Source organism: Anas acuta, chromosome W, assembly GCF_963932015.1.
Source record: "Anas acuta chromosome W, bAnaAcu1.1, whole genome shotgun sequence".
Lineage (NCBI taxonomy): Eukaryota > Metazoa > Chordata > Aves > Anseriformes > Anatidae > Anas > Anas acuta.
This window is the reverse complement of record NC_089016.1, coordinates 13,770,088-13,788,537: the sequence shown is the minus strand read 5'-3', so window position 1 is coordinate 13,788,537 and position 18,450 is coordinate 13,770,088. Positions and strand designations below refer to the sequence as shown.

At 41.7% G+C, this 18,450-nt stretch overlaps 1 protein-coding gene across 14 annotated transcripts in view; it reads right to left on the bottom strand.

Moving 5' to 3' along the window:
- The window catches only part of LOC137846960 (kinesin-like protein KIF2A), a 170,854-nt gene that overhangs the window by 36,450 nt on the left and 115,954 nt on the right, over positions 1-18,450 (bottom strand). For 11 of the 14 annotated variants that reach the window (XR_011090678.1, XR_011090677.1, XR_011090679.1 and 8 more), the window contains 5 exons: positions 15,438-15,505; positions 8,670-8,783; positions 7,654-7,804; positions 5,967-6,068; positions 434-569 (listed from right to left, as the gene is read on the bottom strand). Coding sequence is in view for 11 of the 14 variants with exons in the window: in XM_068665087.1 (XP_068521188.1) it covers positions 434-569; positions 5,967-6,068; positions 7,654-7,804; positions 8,670-8,783; positions 15,438-15,505 (571 nt within the window). In the remaining 3 variants the exon portion in view is untranslated. The remainder of the gene's footprint in view (positions 1-433; positions 570-5,966; positions 6,069-7,653; positions 7,805-8,669; positions 8,784-15,437; positions 15,506-18,450) is intronic. The other 3 variants (XM_068665091.1, XM_068665088.1, XM_068665090.1) reach the window with 1 other exon arrangement.

The window sequence follows — 18,450 nt, the reverse complement described above, 5'->3', positions numbered from 1 at the left end:
AAAGTACACTAACAAACAAGCTACTCAGAGCTTGATGCAACTCTTAAGCACAAATTAAAAAAAAAAATGACAGCAGGCTCCCTGCTACACCACAGAGTGCAACAGAGCAGGAGGTGGGAGTTGCAACTAATTTTTCCTCATTGCATTACCTTATTTTTTTTCCTGTACAGTTCTTTTGGCTTTTATTTTCCCTCCCTTTATCATTTTGGAACAAAGGAAAAGAAAAAGAAAGATGCAGGAACAAGTTCCTACTTCCTGGAGTCTTTTAAACTGGGATGAACGGAATACAGATGTGAACTTGCTCTTGGCAGAAGAATAAGTATTACTTCAACAGGGCATTAAAGGACAGCATAAGAGGAAAAAAAATCCCAAAATATAAGCACGCTCTACAAACTGCTAATAATGCACACAAAATTAATTAAAAGCAATCTACCTCTAAGTTCGATCAGAATATCAATTTTCTGCTCTAGAATTGCTTCAAGTTGTGTAGCATAAGAATCCACATCATAGTCCACTTCTTCTGTCATCTCAAGAAGGGCTTTTTCATCTTCCAGCCATCTAATAGATTCCTAGATAAAAATTAGAAACAAACAAACAAAAAACAAAAACAAGTAAATAAGAATAAATTCTTTGATGGTGGTGAGGCACTGGAACAGGTTGCCCAGAGAAGTTGTGGATGCCTCAGCCCTGGAAGTGTTTAAGGCCAGGTTGGATGGGGTTTTGGGCAACCCGGTTTAGTGGATGGTGCCCCTGGCCTTGGCAGGGGGGTTGGAATTATAAGATCTTTGAGATCCCTTCAAACCCTGTACTGGGACTGGGACTGGGACTGATGGAGTTAACTTTCCCTGCAGCATCCCATGCAGTGCTGTGCTCTGCACTCCTAGCTAGAACACCACTGGTATCACTCCAGTGTTGTGTCTATTGCTTAGCAATACTGGCACAGCATCAGGACTCCCTCCAATCCCCGCCCCTCCCCCTCCAAAAGCCAGCAGGCTGGGGGTGGGCAGTTGACCTAAACCAACCAAAGGTGTGGTGTAAGGACCACACGGACACCAGGGTTCTTTCAGGATCAGTAACTGCTTTATTGATGACATAACTTCATTATCCTATGGAGGACACCATATTATCATATTGAGGACAGGCTCTGCTCTTATACCATTAGCCCCACAGCACTCCTTTTCCACTAACTATTCATTGGTCAACAACTTTGCCCGGCAACCGCAAACACCCAGCAACTTCCATGCCTTAATGGCTGGAGAACAAGCAACCAGAGACAGCAAGGTGTCTCCTCAATCACCCTTCTTTGTTCCCTCTAAACTCTTTACATTCCTTGATGGCCTCATAGTTCAGAGTCCAATGTTATCACAAACCATGTGGGGGCCACACTCCCACACAAAGGGATATTCTATACCATATGATATCACACTCAACAATAAAAGGTAGGTGTATTGTGTTTATATGGCAAGGTTTTGGTAGCAGAGGGGCTGCTGGGGTGACCTCTGTTAGAAGAGTCCAGAAGCTGCCCCATGTTAGATAAGGACCAGTTTCAGCCTGCTCTAAAGGGAACTACCACTAGCCGGAGTCAAATCCATAAGCAGTGGTGGTTGTGTCTGTGAGCACGTATTTAAGAAAGGGGAAAATAACTGCTGCGCAAAAGCAGCTGGGAGAGAGAGGAGTGAGAAACAGCCCTGCAGACACCAAGGTCCGTGAAGAAGGAGGGGGAGAGGTGCTCCAGGTGCTGGAGCAGAAGTCCCCTGCGGTCTGTGGAGAGGACCATGGTGGAGCAGGTTGTCCCCCTGCAGCCCATGGTGTACCACAGAGGAGTAGATCTCCACCATGCAGCCTTTGGAGGAGCCCATGGTGGAACAGGTGGATCTGACTTGAAGAAGGCCGCGGCCTGTGGAGAACCCCTGCCTGAACAGACTTCGGACTTGACCTGTGGAGAGGAGCCCATGCAGGAACAGGTGATCTGGCAGGAGCTGCCACCCATGGGGACCCATTGCTCCTGACGGATAGACCCCGTAGTATAGACCCTTATTGGAGCAATTCTTGAAGAGCCGTTGCCTATGGAAAGCCCATGTAGGATCAGTTCAGCAGAGACTGTATTCTGTGGGAGGGGCTCCACCTTGGAGAAGGGGAAGAGAGTGACCATGAAGGAGCAGCGGAGACAAAGCATTACAGACTAACTGCAACCCCCATTCCCTGTTCCTGTGTCACTAGGAGGGAGGAGGTAGAAGAGGGTGGAGGTGGGGGCAAGGTGTTTTTAGGTTTTTGGAGTTTCTCATTGTCCTAGCTTGTTAGTAATAGGTAATAAATTATAATAATTTCCCTACTCTGAGTCTGTTTTACCCATGACAGTAATTGTTGAGTGATCTCCCTGTCCTTATCTCAACCCTTGAGCCCTTTCCATTGTATTTTCTTCCCCTTTCCCTTTGAGAAGGGGGAGTGAGAGAGCAGTTGTGATAGAGCTCAGCTGCCCATCTGAGTAAAACCACCACAGTCATTTGTGGTGCCCAACATTGGATTTGAAGGGTTGAGATAACAATAGATGTGATCAGAGTGCTTTAGAGGGAACTTGCAATTAGAATTTAGTTTACAGTTGGTAGTCACAATGCTGTCTGGATTGCTGTTAATATTTTTCTATGTCATACTGTTTTATGTGATCTGCCATGTTCTCCCTTTTACTCTGTAGCAGATTGGAGAGTTTGTTAAAGCCTGTGTCTGTTTTTTTTTTTGTTTTTTTTTTTTTTCAGTTTGCTGTTCTGTAAAGCACTGGCCTTGAGCCTAATCTGGTATTTGGGCCCTGCATTACTGTCATCTGTGTCTTTTGAGAACTATCTCTTGGAGAATATTAACAAGTACACTCTCTCTTTTTCCTCCTCTGGAAGCCAGTTTGTGGATGATATCAGGAATGGTACCTCCTCCTTTCCCTGTGTTGTAGGAAGACACTGCAGAACCAACAACAGGTCAGCTTCGCAAGGAACTGGGTAAGTACAGCAACGACTTGAGCTAAGCTGGCATTGGCATCCAGAAATCCTATTCTGACTGTCCTGTGTGATCACTTTGGCAGATGAAGCCTAAATCATCAACAGTTCTTATTGACATTTTGAGAGAGGCCTACAGAATGGAAAGAAGTGCCTATATATATCTGTTAAAGGACAGGGAACAGTGGTGATAAGTGGTTTAGTATATTGGTGATACCAATATACTAAAGTATGTGGAACCTGAGTGTAACACAAATGTTATGGAATAAGGGGCGGAGGTTGTGCTGGGTCTGGCTGGGATGGAGTTAACTGTTCCTGTAGTGACCCATACAGTGTTGTGCTCTGCACTTGTAGCTAGAACAGCACTGGTATCACACCAATGTTTTTTCTATTGCTGAGCAGAGCAATTGCTCCCAGACAACTGCTACGCATGTTGAGGCCCTGCTTCCCAGGATGTAGCAGGATGTAGTCGAATATCACTCATTCAATGGAAGTAGAAAATACATTTTTCCTTCCCTCTGTGCTTCCATACAGCCTTTGCTTGTTTTTTTTTTTGTTTTGTTTTTTTTTGTTTTGTTTTGTTTTTTTTTGTTTGTTTTTTGTTTTTTGTTTTTTGTTTTTTGTTTTTTTCCTCTTCCTTTTCCCTTTAATTAAATTATCATTATCTTAACCTGTGAGCCTTTTTTTTTTCTTTCCAGCATACTTTCTTCTCCCACCCCCCCTCTTCTGAGGAGGAGGAGCAAGAGAGCAGTTGCGGTGGAGTTTGGCTGCCCAGTAGGGTAAAACTACCACAAACCTAAACCATTCTATGATTCTATGAAATACATTAGCAAAGGTATTAGTTTCATGACAAAGAGCTGAATTACTCCTTTTCTCAAGATGACCACATTTCTATACTGTCTAGTCACCTCATTATAACAGATTTCAATCCTAAAATGAATCCTTATTCCCAATTCAGCAAAGTTGTGTGTTTTCTACATAGTTTCTTAATTATAACAGCCATATCAGCAAACATAACATTATGTGGTTCTAAAGTCAGGCTTCATTTTTAAGTTCAGGATGGTTTCCACTGACTACAATCCCGGTGTTGTTATTGCAGTCATGGAGCAAAGATAATTCTGTCCATACTCAAAACCAGTTTTGAGAGAAAAAGAAGAGCTATTTTAAACTCTCTATTGCATGTGCTAACTCCCCACATAGACAAGAGTACTGTAAAGGTTGGTTAAACCATCTCTTGGGCACCTTTGCATTCCAAATATTACCGAAAAAGAGGAATTTAAAAAAATAGTCTTGCATCAAAGAATGCAACCAAGAGCTTAAAGCTTACAGAACTATGCAAAGCTAAGATCAGGAGAACTGATCTCATTAGAAATGCTTTGATTGTAAAAGAGAAAGCAGCTGACAGTTCTAGGCATGCTGGGCCTGAAATGCTAAAATTAGCTCTTCCCCTTTGTGCTCAGTAGCCCAAGTAATATCGAAAGCATCATCCAAACCCCATGTATGCTTTTTCGCACAGATGGAGCTCACATCGGGACAGGATTCATCTCATCTAATGTAAACTTATACATTCAAGAATCACAGGAAGACAGACATGTCCAGAGCACACTTTATTCCATTGGTGTATTTTAGGCATTTTTGTCAGGATAGGATATTTCATATCCCAGAATCAACAGCTTCCAGAAGAAAGCTGACAGAAAACAACTTCTGCCTGGTACAGCTTGTAGATTTTGTATTGGTGCAGCCCACCTCCACCCATGGCATAAACTAACAAGCCATGCTGTGAACTAAGGGAGCTGAGGCTCAAACACATTTCCTTCTAGTGACTGCTGTGAACAGCAGTAATCGCCAGAGGAAGGTCAGATGGACACACAGAGGCAATAACATCTTTAATGCAACTTGTCTTTCTAGAAGTCCCAAGCATTAGGACACAGCTATGGCATAAGACTTTCACACTTTTGTGTCTTCGGGACTAGTGTTTCATAACTAAATCTCTACATCTGTTGTAAAATGTTTTATTTAGTATCTTACTGTATTGCATGAATACACATCAATGTTCCATTAAGTTTGATGCCTACATTGGGAGATCTGTGTATTCCAGGTTTAATGTTCTGCTATTCTCTTGCAGTAGACATGCCAAACGGACAGCCTGCCTAAAGACTCTTAGGTTATGAACAGAAGCAACTCACATTTCCTTCTGAAAACTAGTAATTCATACTTATTATTACAATTTGTTTTGTGAATGTAAAAGGATCCATGGCACTGACCAGCATTGCACTACTGGCAGTATTCCTTCCAAAGACCCTGACTAGAATGAAAACCTTTATGTATCTGTAAAAAGGAAGCAAACAGGCAGTTAGAAAAATATGTCTCTTCTGGATCTCAGAGGGAGATGACCAAACTGTCAACAGAAATGGTTCTGATAGAGACATTGCTATTAATTTCCAGCTTTGAAATAGGAATACTGGCATAGATTAGACAATGAAATCATAGAATCATAGAATGAATCATAGAAATGAAAAGTTCAAGACCAATCTGAATGAACTTCCTGCAACTAGAAAAAACACAGTCTCTAATGCTGGAAAAGGACTAAAACAGAAAATATCTCAGTAGTAAAAAGAAAGTAAAAAGAAAATAGCAACTTTTCTTAGAGTGAACAGTCTATTTAGAAATGCTTGTGAGAAAAAAAAAAAAAAAAGAAAGAAAGAAAAGACATTTTTACTAGATTTCTGGGATGATAGAAAAACATGCTTCTCTTTCATCCTGGGCATGAAGATTAGTGGTTATGAGATCTAAACATCTGTCCCTATTTGTTTGCTACAATGTTGTTAGTGTAATAAAACAATTTAGAAAACCCTAACTGCAGAGGAATGACCAGATGATATCATAGAATCATATCCTGCATTATATGCGGGATATGTGCTTTACTTGGGAAAATCTGAATTCCTGGATTAGGATAAAACAAAGCAAAGATCCGTCCTTTACCTGGAAGACAGCCCTGTGGTCTTCTACTACTTGTTCTTCCATTTCTACCATTTGTGACACAGCTTCATGAAAAGTAAACAATTGTGGAGAAACTTCTTCTTCCTAAAAACAATAAAAGCTTGTTAGTCTGGAAAGAACTGTGGCTACAGGAAATATACTGAATATGTTCCATCCTATCACAGAGCATGAAAAGAAATATGCATAAAGCAGAGCTTGTCAAAAATAGAATTTTATACTTCTGACATAAAAACCTCCAGAAATGAGGGGAGAGGGCAATAAAAATAAAAATGTTAACAGAGTTAAATTTAGTTCATATTCATTAAATATTTCCAGCCACTCATCCTTGTGAATACTGGAAAACAGAATATTCCACATTAGAAGAACAAGTTAAAATAGTGGGAAGACAAAGTAACAAGGGAATAATGGTAATTTTTAGTAGGTTTTAACACCTACAGAAAACTAGGTTTTCTGTCAGGGCCTTTGTTGTGCGTGCCACAAAAGACAGACGATAATTTTCAGAAAAGAGAACACATCCAATGCATTTCAGGAAATCAAAATTAAAGTCATACTTAGAAAAAAAAATAAACCTAAAGTGAAAAATCTAAAAAATACATAGTGATTAATACATTAGAAGAATGCACAGCATAGATTTACAAACTGGAACAAACAGGACTTCTGTAGACAATAATCAACAATCAAAGGGGAAAGCACTAGGTAGTTTGCAATTCATTTTTTAGCAAGACATTATGGTTCCTTATACCATGCCTTTGAAATCTTTTAAAATATACATTGTAAAGATTAATTGAATTCCACATGAACAATGAAAAAATGTGATATGAAAGAATGTCTGTCTGTCCAGTGGGAAACTCGGAATCACATAGCATGTTCTAGAGCCCATTACTAAAATGAGAGAAATACAGCAAAGACCACGAAGAAGTGTTTGAGAAGGAAGAGAATCTTGAGAAAAATACATTAGGATAGTACAGATTTTTCTTTTCTATCTTTCACTGACTTTTTCACAAGTTTTAATCCCTATTGAACATTTAAGGAACCAGGACAATTGCTGATAATTAACAGTGAGGGAAAAATGTCCTTTGGAAGATGCCTTTCAGCCCCAGCTCCCTACTCGTTCAGTCCAAGGAGACATTTTGGGAACGTGGTGTGGTTCTCCCCCAAACAGGGCACTGGAGTTTCACTCCATGAAAATCAGGATGTCTGTAAGAGGAATGATGGGCAGCCAGATTCCTAAATGCAGAGAAAGTCAAACTCACTTGAAATGGGTGCTGGATGCATGGAAAATAATGCTCAAAACCACAAGTGTTTTAAATAAAACATACAAATTTCCCAGGATACTTCGAACTGTCTAATGCAAGATGAAGCTATACTGGAAAATATGCATACCTAAAAACATCAGTGCCTAGAACAGACACTTTCTAGACATTTAAAATCCTAATCAGTGAGAAAGATAAAGAAAAATAAAACATACTCCTCTCACCCTTCAAGAAACCTTTTTCTTTTTAAATCCTGTATGGGAATGAACTATAAAGTGAGATGGTGAAGATGCATGTTGTATATACTTAATTATACTGCTAACAGGCTATAAATATACATTGCTCTGTTGTTTGTTTTTTTTTCTACCATGGTATTTATTGTCATCTCTTTACATATAATGCTGTAAACTACTCACATTTTGTTCACATAGCAGTTTGAGATCATCTCTCTGAGGAGAGCTCCCCATGCTCCACTGCGTGCCCAAGTCATCAATCTGATTGGGAGTGTGGTGTATAATGGGACGGATATCCCCTGTAGCACTAGGATCAACTGTCAGCTCCTTCACCCTACAATCAGAAAATATTTCATTTTCAAATTAATAACTTCCTGTGCAAAGTAGCTACCACCAAAAATAAAGCTCTATGGGTTTATATACAATTTAATTCATTTAACATGGATGATGATGCTACCTTCACAAATTTAATGTGCCAAGAAGACATTAGTCCAACTTGTAAAAACCATGGACCATTCAGATTCAACTAAATTGGATCGAAGTCCATTTTCTAACAAAAGTAATTTTTAAAATGAAATCTTACTACTCATTAAAATGCTGAGGGCAAAAATCTCCTCAACATGAACTCCTTAACAGTAAATAATATATGATAGAAAAGTTCATTCAACACCCAAAACTTGACCCTCTTTCTTTTTTCTGTGCACCCAATTGTGTTTTAAAGAAATAATAATGAATATAACCTTAAACTAAAATAATTTCAAAGGCAAAAATATCTTAAACAGACTTGTCAGATTTGGTTCACTAAATATACAAAGGTGACATCACCATTTCCTTTTCTTTTCTTTTCTTTTCTTTTCTTTTCTTTTCTTTTCTTTTCTTTTCTTTTCTTTTCTTTTCTTTTCTTTTATTTTATTTTTTAAATGTATGAAGGAAAATAGCAAGCCTGGATACAAAGGGTAGATGTTTAAGGAGGATGAGCAAAGTACTGGGAAGATGACTGAAGATCATGCAGAACCATCACCTGCCAAACAAAATTTTTTTTTTAAAAAAAGTGCATGATTCAAGGCAAGGGGAATAATGTGAAAGGTTGGTCTGTAAAAATACATAGCTAAAATAAAAACTTCAAAGTACAGATTAAAAAATACATAGCTAAAATAAAAACTTCAAAATAAAGATTTAATGTATAGAATAAAGTAGACCTGGTGACTGAAGGAGAAACATCATCATACTCATAGGAAGGAGAGAGATCAGAGCGACTGCCACTACCCTGTGAGAAGGGAATGTCCGAAGGACTAATTCCAAATTCCTTTACTCTGCAGTAGCAAAATACAGCATCAAATTAAGAAAAAATGACCTCATAAACACAGTTAAAATGACAACTCTTTCTTAAGTATTCTTCTTTTATAGTTTAAAAACCTAATAAATTATGTTTAAATTAAAACACAAATAAAAGCATCAACTTACTTAAACTTTCTGCAAATAAAGGTCACTAACAGACCTGGAAAAAAACAGCACTACTAATCTGCAGGAGAATACAATAGCAATGTTTTCAGAAGAGTAATTCCAAAATTTAGTTAGTGCAGTAAATAATGTCTGAGTAATGGCTGCAGTGGCTTAGGTGGAGCTTGGCTGCCCACCTGAGTAAAACCACCTCAACTTCAAGTACCCAAAAGGGTACTGGTGGGCTTTTGGCATAGTTGCCTTGGAGATGGAGGACAGTAGCCAAAAGGATATCACATACTTTATGACTCCATGCTGAACAATAAACCTGGGGGGCTGTCTGGGCAGGGGAAGAGGCTGCTGTCTGGGCATTGGTTGGCAGGTGGTGAGCAATTGCATTGTGCATCACTTGCTTTGTACATTCTATTATTATTTTTATTATCATCATTATTACTATTATTATTTCTCTTCCTTTTCTCTCATATTAAACTGTATTTCAACTCATCAGCTTTTACTTTTTTTTCTTCCCAATTATCTCCCCTGTCCCACTGGGGGGGGGGGGGGCGTGAGCAAACAGCTGTGTAGTGCTTTGCTGCTTGCCTGGCTAAACCACAACACCCTGAAACAACATACAAAACTGATACCAAGATGAAGAAACAGATTCAGCACAACTGTTTTTGTATTTAATTTTTCTGCAGTGTCTTTTTCTGGAGTGATTTCAGCAATGCGTAGGCTATAAGGGACAGGAAGATCCAATATGTCTTCATGAACACAAAACTCCCTCCTTTACATTAATACAGGGGACTAGACTAGATGCCTCATTTTCACAAGGAAGGAAATTACACAGACCAGTCCAAGCCAGACAGGCTTGCTACTAATTCCCTTGATTCAGGGGCAAATTCAGATTCCAAGAGGAACTGGTGATAAGCTTTTATAGCAGCCCTTTTTGCCCATTAGTGACAGTAAGGAGTGCCCAGACAAACAGAAGCAGACACAATTTTGCCCTTATCTTTCATTTGGGCAAGAAAATCCGATTCCAGACCAATAGGTGGTAGCCTTTTCCAGAAGAACAAAACAAAACACGCACACACACAAAAAAAAAAAAAAAAAAAAAAAAAACAGCAGGATTACTGATGGCCTAGGTGCTAGCTTTGTGAACTCCAGGTCTTGCTGGAAAACTGTAGCAACTCTCTGCAGCATACACAAGACTGCCCCATCTATGTGAAATTAAGCAGAACTGCATCTGGGAAAGGCTCCTTTTAAAATTGCTGAAGATAGGCTAACGCTTTCAGAGAGTGGTACAGGTGTCAGAGGTGCTGACTCAGCCTCTGGAGATGCTTATTTCTCTATGTATATTATAAAGTCACTGATGGATTAGCCAGATTTTACTTAGGTGTCTCAGATATATGCTTATAGTTAGAAAGTACAAAAGCTGGGACACAGCAACTGCAGAATTTTGATAAAAATAAGCTAGCAGATATACATCAAATAGGCTGGAAACAGCATGCTAACGGGATGAAAAAGCACATTATAGTCAGCATGGATTCAGCAAGGGAAAGTCATTTTTGACCAGTCTGCTACCCTTCAATGAGATTACTAACTGGGTAGATGAGGGGAAAGCAGTGGGTGTGGTCTACTTTGACTTCAGCAAGGCTTTTGACACTGTCTCCCGTAACATCCTCATGGGCAAGCTCAGGAAGTGCAGCCTAGATGAGTGGACAGTGAGTTGGATTGATAATTGGCTGGATGGCAGAGCTCACAGGGTTGTGCTTAGTGATGCAGAAATTAGTTGGAGGCCTGTAGCTAGCGGTGTCCCCCAGGGGTCAGTACTGGGTCCAGTCTTGTTCAACATTAATCAGTGACCTGGATGATGGAACAGAGTGCACCCTCAGCAAGTTTGTTGATGACACAAAGCTCGGAGGAGTAGCGGATACCCAAGAGGGCTTTGCTGCCATTCAGAGGGACCTGGACAGGCTGGAGAGTTGGGCAGAGAGGAACCTCATGAAGTTCAACAGGGGCAAGTGCAGGGTACTGCACCTAGGGAGGAATAACCCCAAGCACTGGTACAGGCTGGGGAGTGACCTGCTGGAGAGCAGCTCTGCAGAGAGAGTCCTGGGAGTCCTGGTGGACATCAGGCTGACCATGAGTCGGCAATGTGCCCTTGTGGCCAAGGAGGCCAACGGTATCCTGGGCTGCATTCAGAAGAGTGTTGCCAGCAGGTCAAGGGAGGTGATCCTCCCCCTCTACTCAGCCCTGGTGAGGCCATGTCTGGAGTATTGTGTCCAGTTCTGGGCGCCCCAGAACAAGAGGGACATAGAACTACTGGAGCGAGTCCAGAGGAGGGCTATGAAGATGATTAGAGGACTGGAGCACCTGTCATTCAGGGACAGGCTGAGAGAACTGGGCCTGTTTAGCCTGGAGAAGAGAAGACCAAGAGGGGATCTTATCAATGTGTATAAATATCTGAGGGGAGGCTGTCAAGAGGATGGGGCCAGACGGTTTAGTAGTGCCCAGTGATAGGATAAGAGGCAACAGGCACAGACTTAAACACAGGAAGTTCCATCTGAATATGAGAGGGCACTTCTTTACCGTGAGGGTGACAGAGCACTGGAACAGATTGCCCAGAGAGGTTGTGGAGTCTCCTTCTCTGGAGATATTCAAAACCTGCCTGGATGCCATCCTGCGCAACATGCTCTAGGTGACCTTGCTTGAGCAGGGGGTTGGACCAGATGATCTCTAGAGATCCCTTCCAACCTCAACCATTCTGTGATTTAGTTAATGTCAACATATTACACACAAGGAGAAAATTTAGTCTTGGCATAACTGAGAGTCCAACTGATGGAAAAAAGCAGTTGCACCTGTTTCCTCTAGAATTATAACTAGTTGTTATTCCATGGATAAGCAGGGCATGGTAACATTTCAAATGTCTTCCTGTGTTAGGAAGTATGGGTGCTAAGGGTAGAATTGAAGCCAAGATGTTTCCTATTGCCTGGAAAAATGTAACTGTCCATGTACTTACATGTGTTTTTCCATGTCAGCATTTTTTCATTTCTCTCAGTGAAGCACTAATGTTAGTGACATTACTGGTCAGATTTTGGAGCTAGAGAATTTGGATTTGAAGGACTTAACAAATCATTTTGATTATTGCTATGATACAGTCATGCACTCAGCTCTGAGACTAGCCTTCATCTCTTTGATCTTTATCCATTTACCAGTATAAAGAATCAAAATCTATTGTAACTTTAAGGAAATTTGGATGGTTTCACTAAGGTGTCAGTGTAGTTTTTTTGCTTTTTGATTTGTTTTTAAATGGAGTTTGAGCTAATTAAGGGAGTATGTGTATGTGTATGATAGACTTTCATTGCTTTCAGTGCTGAGAGGAAAAACCTGTGTTTTCTAACTTTTTCCCAAAGCTGGGAAAAAGCAAGGCAACCTTGAAGAAAAAAGGGAGGCTTGTAGCTTGTGTAGTCTTTAGCTGAGAAAATAAGGAAACCTTGGAGGAAACAGAGACTGGTAGCCTTGAGCTAGCAGAAGCAGAGAAGATAAGGGATGAAAGGTAAAAAACAAGAAGGAGAAAACAGCTGCAGGAAGATTCCAGACTGACCTATGGTAACCATTTGCTCATTAAGGGTCATTAACATATTAAAATCACACCTATCAACATGATAATGTATGCTAATGTGGGATTTTGTGCCCCACCCCTGCTGGTCCTCTGTAATGCACAAACTCAGTAGAGATAAGTTAGGTGAGCTGGTACAGCCAATCAAAAGTAGCCAGAGAGCTAGTTTTCACAAGTTTGCTGGGTATAAATGATGGTGATTCAAGCCAGAGATGTGCTTGCTTTGCGAAAGATTGCCAAGCACCTGACTCTGCAGAGTTATGTCTTTAAATAATTAAAAGACCTTTGTGTGAATTCCGATTCTGTGCGCTTATTGTCGGGGTGCACTGGGCATGAACCTATGGACAACATAACTGCTTTTGACTTGAAAGTTGATTAGACTTATGTCCTGGTTTCAGTTAGGACAGAGTTAATTTTCTTCCTAGTAGCTGGTAGAATGCTATGCTTTGGCTTAGGATGAGAAGAGTGCTGATAACATGCTGATGTTTTAATTATTGCAGAGCAGTGCTTACACCAAGCCAAGGATGTCTCAGCTTCTTGCTCTGTCCTGCCAACAGGCAGGCTGGGGGTGCAGCAAGAGCTGGGAGGGGACAGACCCAGGACAGGTGACCCAAACTAGCCAAAGGGGTATTCCATACCATCTGACGTCATGCTAAACAATATATAGGGGTGGCTAGCCAGGGGAGGGGGGCCAGACTGCTCGGGGTGAGGCTGGGCATCGGTCAGCGGGTGGTGAGCAATTGCATTGTGCATCACTTGTTTGTACACATTATTAGTAGTAGTACTATTATCATCATTGTTGTTATTATTATTATTATTATTTTTATTGTTATTATTATAAGGGCACTTCTTTACCGTGAGGGTGACAGAGCACTGGAACAGATTGCCCAGAGAGGTTGTGAAGTCTCCTTCTCTGGAGATATTCAAAACCTGCCTGGATGCCATCCTGCGCAACGTGCTCTAGGTGATCCTGCTCAGCAGGGGGGTTGGACTAGATGATCTTCAGAGGTCCCTTTCACTCCCACCCGTTCTGTGATTCTGTGGTTTTTTGAAAGGTATCTCAGCCAGCACTCTAGGGAATCTGGAGATGCCTCCAGAGTAGGGGCAAAACTAATAGTGGCGTCTTCCATACTCCTTGCACTGCAGACTATAACCACCTCCGGTGAGCCTCACCTTTGTGCCTGGCAAGATTGTGGAAAAGATCCTCCTGGAAGTAGTGTCGAGGCACATGCAAGAAGAGGTGATCTGAGAGAGCCAGCACAGCTTCACCAAGGGCAAATCCTGCCTGACCAGTCTGGTGGCTTTCTACAATTGAGTGACTGCATCAGGTGACAAAGGAAGACTGACCGATGTCATCTACCTGGACTTCTGCAAGGCCTTTGACATGGACCCATATGACATCCTGGTCAGTGGATAAGGAATTGGCTTGAAGGTCAAACACAGATACTGGTGGTCAATGGCTCTATTAGGACTTAGGACTCGAGGAAATGACCACAAGTTGCACCAGGGGAGGTTTAGGTTAGATATCATGAAAAACCTTTTCTCTCAAAGAGTGGTCAGGCACTGGAACAGCCTGTCCAGGGAGGTGGTGGAGTCACCATCCCTGGTGGTGTTCAAGAAGCACCGCCAGGTGCTACGAGAGATGATTTAATAGTTTAGTATTGGTGACAGGAGGACGGTTGGACTAGATGAACTTGTAGGTCCTTTCCAACCTTGCATTTCTATGATTTCTATGATATCTATATCCAAGTGGAGGCCAGTGATAAGTATTGTCCCTCAGGGATCTTTCCTAGGACAGGTACTGTTTAATATCTTTATCAATGACATAGTGGGATCAAGTGCACCCTCAGCAAGTTTGCAGATGACACTAAGCTGAGTGGTGCAGTTGATACAATAGAAGGACGAGATGCCACCAAAGGGACCTGGACAAGCTTGAGAATTCGGCCCACATGAACCTAATGAGGTTCAATAAGGCCAAGTGCAAGGTCCTGCACCTGGGCCAGGGCAATCCCGGACATGAGTACAGACTGGGAGAAAGAACTCATTGAGACCAGCCCTTCAGAGAAGGACTTGAGGGTTCTGATGGATGATAAGCTTGACATGAGCCAGCAGTGTATGTTTGCAGCCCAAAAAGCCAACTGCATCCTGGGCTGCATCAAAAGAGGAGTAGCCAGCAGGTCAAGGGGGCTGATTGTCCCCCTCTACTCTGCCCTTGTGAGGCCCCACTTGGAGTATTGCATCCAGGTCTGGAGCCCCCAGCACAAGAAGGATGTGGATCTGTTAGAGCGGGTCCAGAGGAGGGCAACAAAGATGATCAGAGGGCTGGAGCGCCTCTCCTACGATGAAAGGCTGAGAGAGCTGGGGTTGTTCAGCCTACAGAAATGAAGGCTCTGGGGCGACCTCATTACAACCTTTCAGTACTTAAAGGGGACTTATAAAAAAGATGCAGAGTGACTCTTTGCTCAGTCAGATAATGACAGGGCAAAGGGGAATGGTTTTAAACTAAAAGAGGGGGGAGATTTAGATTAGAGGTTAGAAAGAAATTTTTCACTCAGAGGGTGGTGAGGCACTGGAACAGGTTGCCCAGAGAGGTTGTGGGATGCCCCATCCCTGGAGGTGTTCGAGATCAGGTTCAATGAAGCCCTGAGCAACCTGATCTAGTGGGTAATGTCCCTGCCTATGGCGGGGGGGTTGGAACTAGATGATCTTTGAGGTCCCTTCCAACCCAAGTCATTCTATCATGATTCTATGATAATGGCTTAAATGCAGTTTCTACTGATTCTACTGTAATGGTTGTAAAAAAATGACTAAATAAATGGCTGAAACAATTACACATCATGGAACAACAGTATTCTAAACTCCAGTGATCAACAGCCAGGATAGCTACAAGCAATAACATTTTCCATACCTATTTGCATATCTCAATGTATTTAGAGTGTTTTCACATGATGCCATCCCTGGAGAAATTGTAGCAATCTGCAGAAAACAAGCCATGCATTAATAATTTGTTTTGTACAGATAAAAGGGGGTAGATGAAGTTAAATAAAGGGTTTTTTGTTGTGTGTTGTTTTTGTTTTTTAATCCCGTTTCATTTGAGATCTATAAAAAACATCTACTCTGTTCAGCTGTCCCAATACAATGACACCTCAAGAACAGATGTCAAGTCAAACCTTTTTTTCTTTTTTTTTTTTTTAACCATACCTTACACATTAAGAATTCATGGAAATTTCAGTCAATTTCCGACATCTGACAGCTTGGTAGCATAATATGTAAATGCAAAACTCTAATTGAAAAAATAAGGCTCCTCAAACAGGAAATATGCAACTCAGTAGAAAATAAGTCTAATGCATCCTGCATATGATTACCAGATATTATTTTTATATATGCATCTTCAAAAGCTGTTCTCCATTCAAGCAGACTGCATACTGATTAAGAGATCTGTTTGTTGGCTATAGTCCAAAACTGTACTTAATGATATTAAAGATAAGCAATTAAAGATAAGCATGTGTTTAGGTATTTTCCTAAATAAAGATGTTTTCTTTTTCTGAACTAGAAATTATCTGTAAATAACACTTGATAGATAACTTATTATCAGACATATCTGGGATCTGTAAGTCTTTCTTTTTCCAGTTAAATAAAATACCCTGAAGATCTCACCTTCTTTTCAGCACTCAGCAAAAATAAAAACAGTGATCATGCAACAGTGGCATCATGATTTGTCCTAGCTTCTCTCAGTAGTTCATTTTTTTAATCTCTGCTCCTTTCAGGAGAGTCATAGAGGCACTACCCAGGAAAAACATCTCTATGATCCTAAACACTACCATTTTTGCTGGCAGCACAGCATCAGGAGACTGAAACTGATGAAGATTAGATAATCCTGGTCTTTTGTTTCATCCTGCTGACATAATGCTGCTGACATTACCATACAAGAACACAGGTAGTCATCCTGAGAGGAATTTCTCCTACTGGGGAGAAAGGAAAAATATACTATGGGAAGGGGTTAGAAAGTCTAAAGAGCTTGCTAATACATACACTGCTTAAATCTCTAATACTGGTATGCATCAGTTGCTAATGAAAATAATTGTAGATTTGAAAAGATCATTTGATTGCATGTCTCTTTATAAAGCATTGTGGATACTAATTAACAAAAATCTACATGTTCCTAAAATCTTTCCGAAGTCACTTTATATGAAAGGTGCATGCATCACTTTCATCAGTTTACTGTTCACAGTATACAACATGTGGCAACTGCCATAATGCCAGGAGACTGTTACGTCTTCAAGTGTATAAGGAACAGCTATAGGGAAGTGCCACTGTAGGTGCCCACAGCCATGATGCTACCTTCAGGGCACAAGACTCTGTTGAAAAGAAACACCCACTAAGTCACATGTTCTCATGCCCCAACAAGCCCAGTCCAGGCAGGACAGGAGGACTTCACAAGTCAGCAGAAGAGCACCTGAAGAGCAGCATGAAGTAATTCCAGAAACTCCAGCCAGTAAGTCAGCTTCATCAGGGGCCCAACTAAAATGTCTCTAGGCAACACACATAGCATGGGGAATAAACAAGAGGAGTTAGAGACATGCGCACACCTACAGGGCTATGATTTTATTGGCATCATAGAGACGTGGTGGGATGATTTCCATGACTGGAGTGCTGGAATGCAAGGATACAGGCTATTCAGGAAAGACAGGCAGGGGAGATGAGGAAGGGGTGTTTCCCTCTATGTCAATGACTACCTGGAGGGCATGGAGCTCTGCCTAGGATGAGGATCTGACTGACAGTTTATGGGTTAGGATTAAAGGGAGGGCAGGGACAGGTGACATAGTGAAAGGTCTGCTACAGGCCACCCGACCAGATGAGGACCTCTACAGACAGATAGAAGCAGCCTCATGTTCACAAGCCCTGGTCTTCATGGGAGACTTCAACCACCCCAATATCTGTTGAAGGGACAGCAGAACAGGGCATGGGTAATCCAGGTGGTTCCTGGAATGCAATGATGACAACTTCCTTCTCCAAGTGATAGAGCAGCCAAGGAGGAGAGGTGCTATGCTGGACCTCATGCTTACTAACAGGGAGGGGTTGGAGAGGAATGTGAAACTCAAGGGCAGCCTCGGCTGCAGTGACCATGAAATGTGGAGTTTAGGATCCTGAGTGCAGTGAAGAGAGTACACAACAAGCTCGCTACCCTGGACTTTGGGATAGCAGAATTTGGCCTCTTCAGGGATCGGCTTCGTAGAGTACCATGGGACAAAGTACTTGTACTTTGTGTCAGAGTACCTTAGGCACAAAAAGAAAGCCTATGGCTGCTGGAAGCAGGATCAGGCAATGTGGAAGAACTACAGGGATACTGTTCGTCTTTGTAGGGAGAAAATTTGTGCAGACAAAGCCCAATTAGAGTTGAAGCTGGCCAGGTCTGTGGGAGACAATAAAAAGGGCTTTTTAAATATGTGAACAGAAAAAGGAGGACCAGAGAAAACATAGGTTCCCTACTTGATGGGGATGGTCACCTCACAAACAAGGACATAGGCAAAGCAGAGACGTTTAATGCCTTCTTTGCCTCCGTCTTCAACGCAGATGATGGACTTTGGGACCCTGGGTACCCTGAGCTGGAAGACCATGATGGTGGGAATGACAAACTTCCAACCGACCCTGAATGTGTGCGGGATTTGCTGCTCCACCTGGATCCATACAAGTCCATGTGTCCGGATGAGATTCATCCCAAGATGCTTAGAGAGCTGGCTGACATCATCACAGGACCTCTCTCAATTATTTTTCAATGGTCTTGGGAATCTGGAGAGGTCCCAGTAGACTGGAAGCTGGCAAATGTTGCGCCAATTTTAAAGAAGGGCAAGAAAGAGGACCCTGGCAGCTACAGGCCTGTCAGTCTCACATCAGGGCCTGGTAAAATTATGGAGAAGATG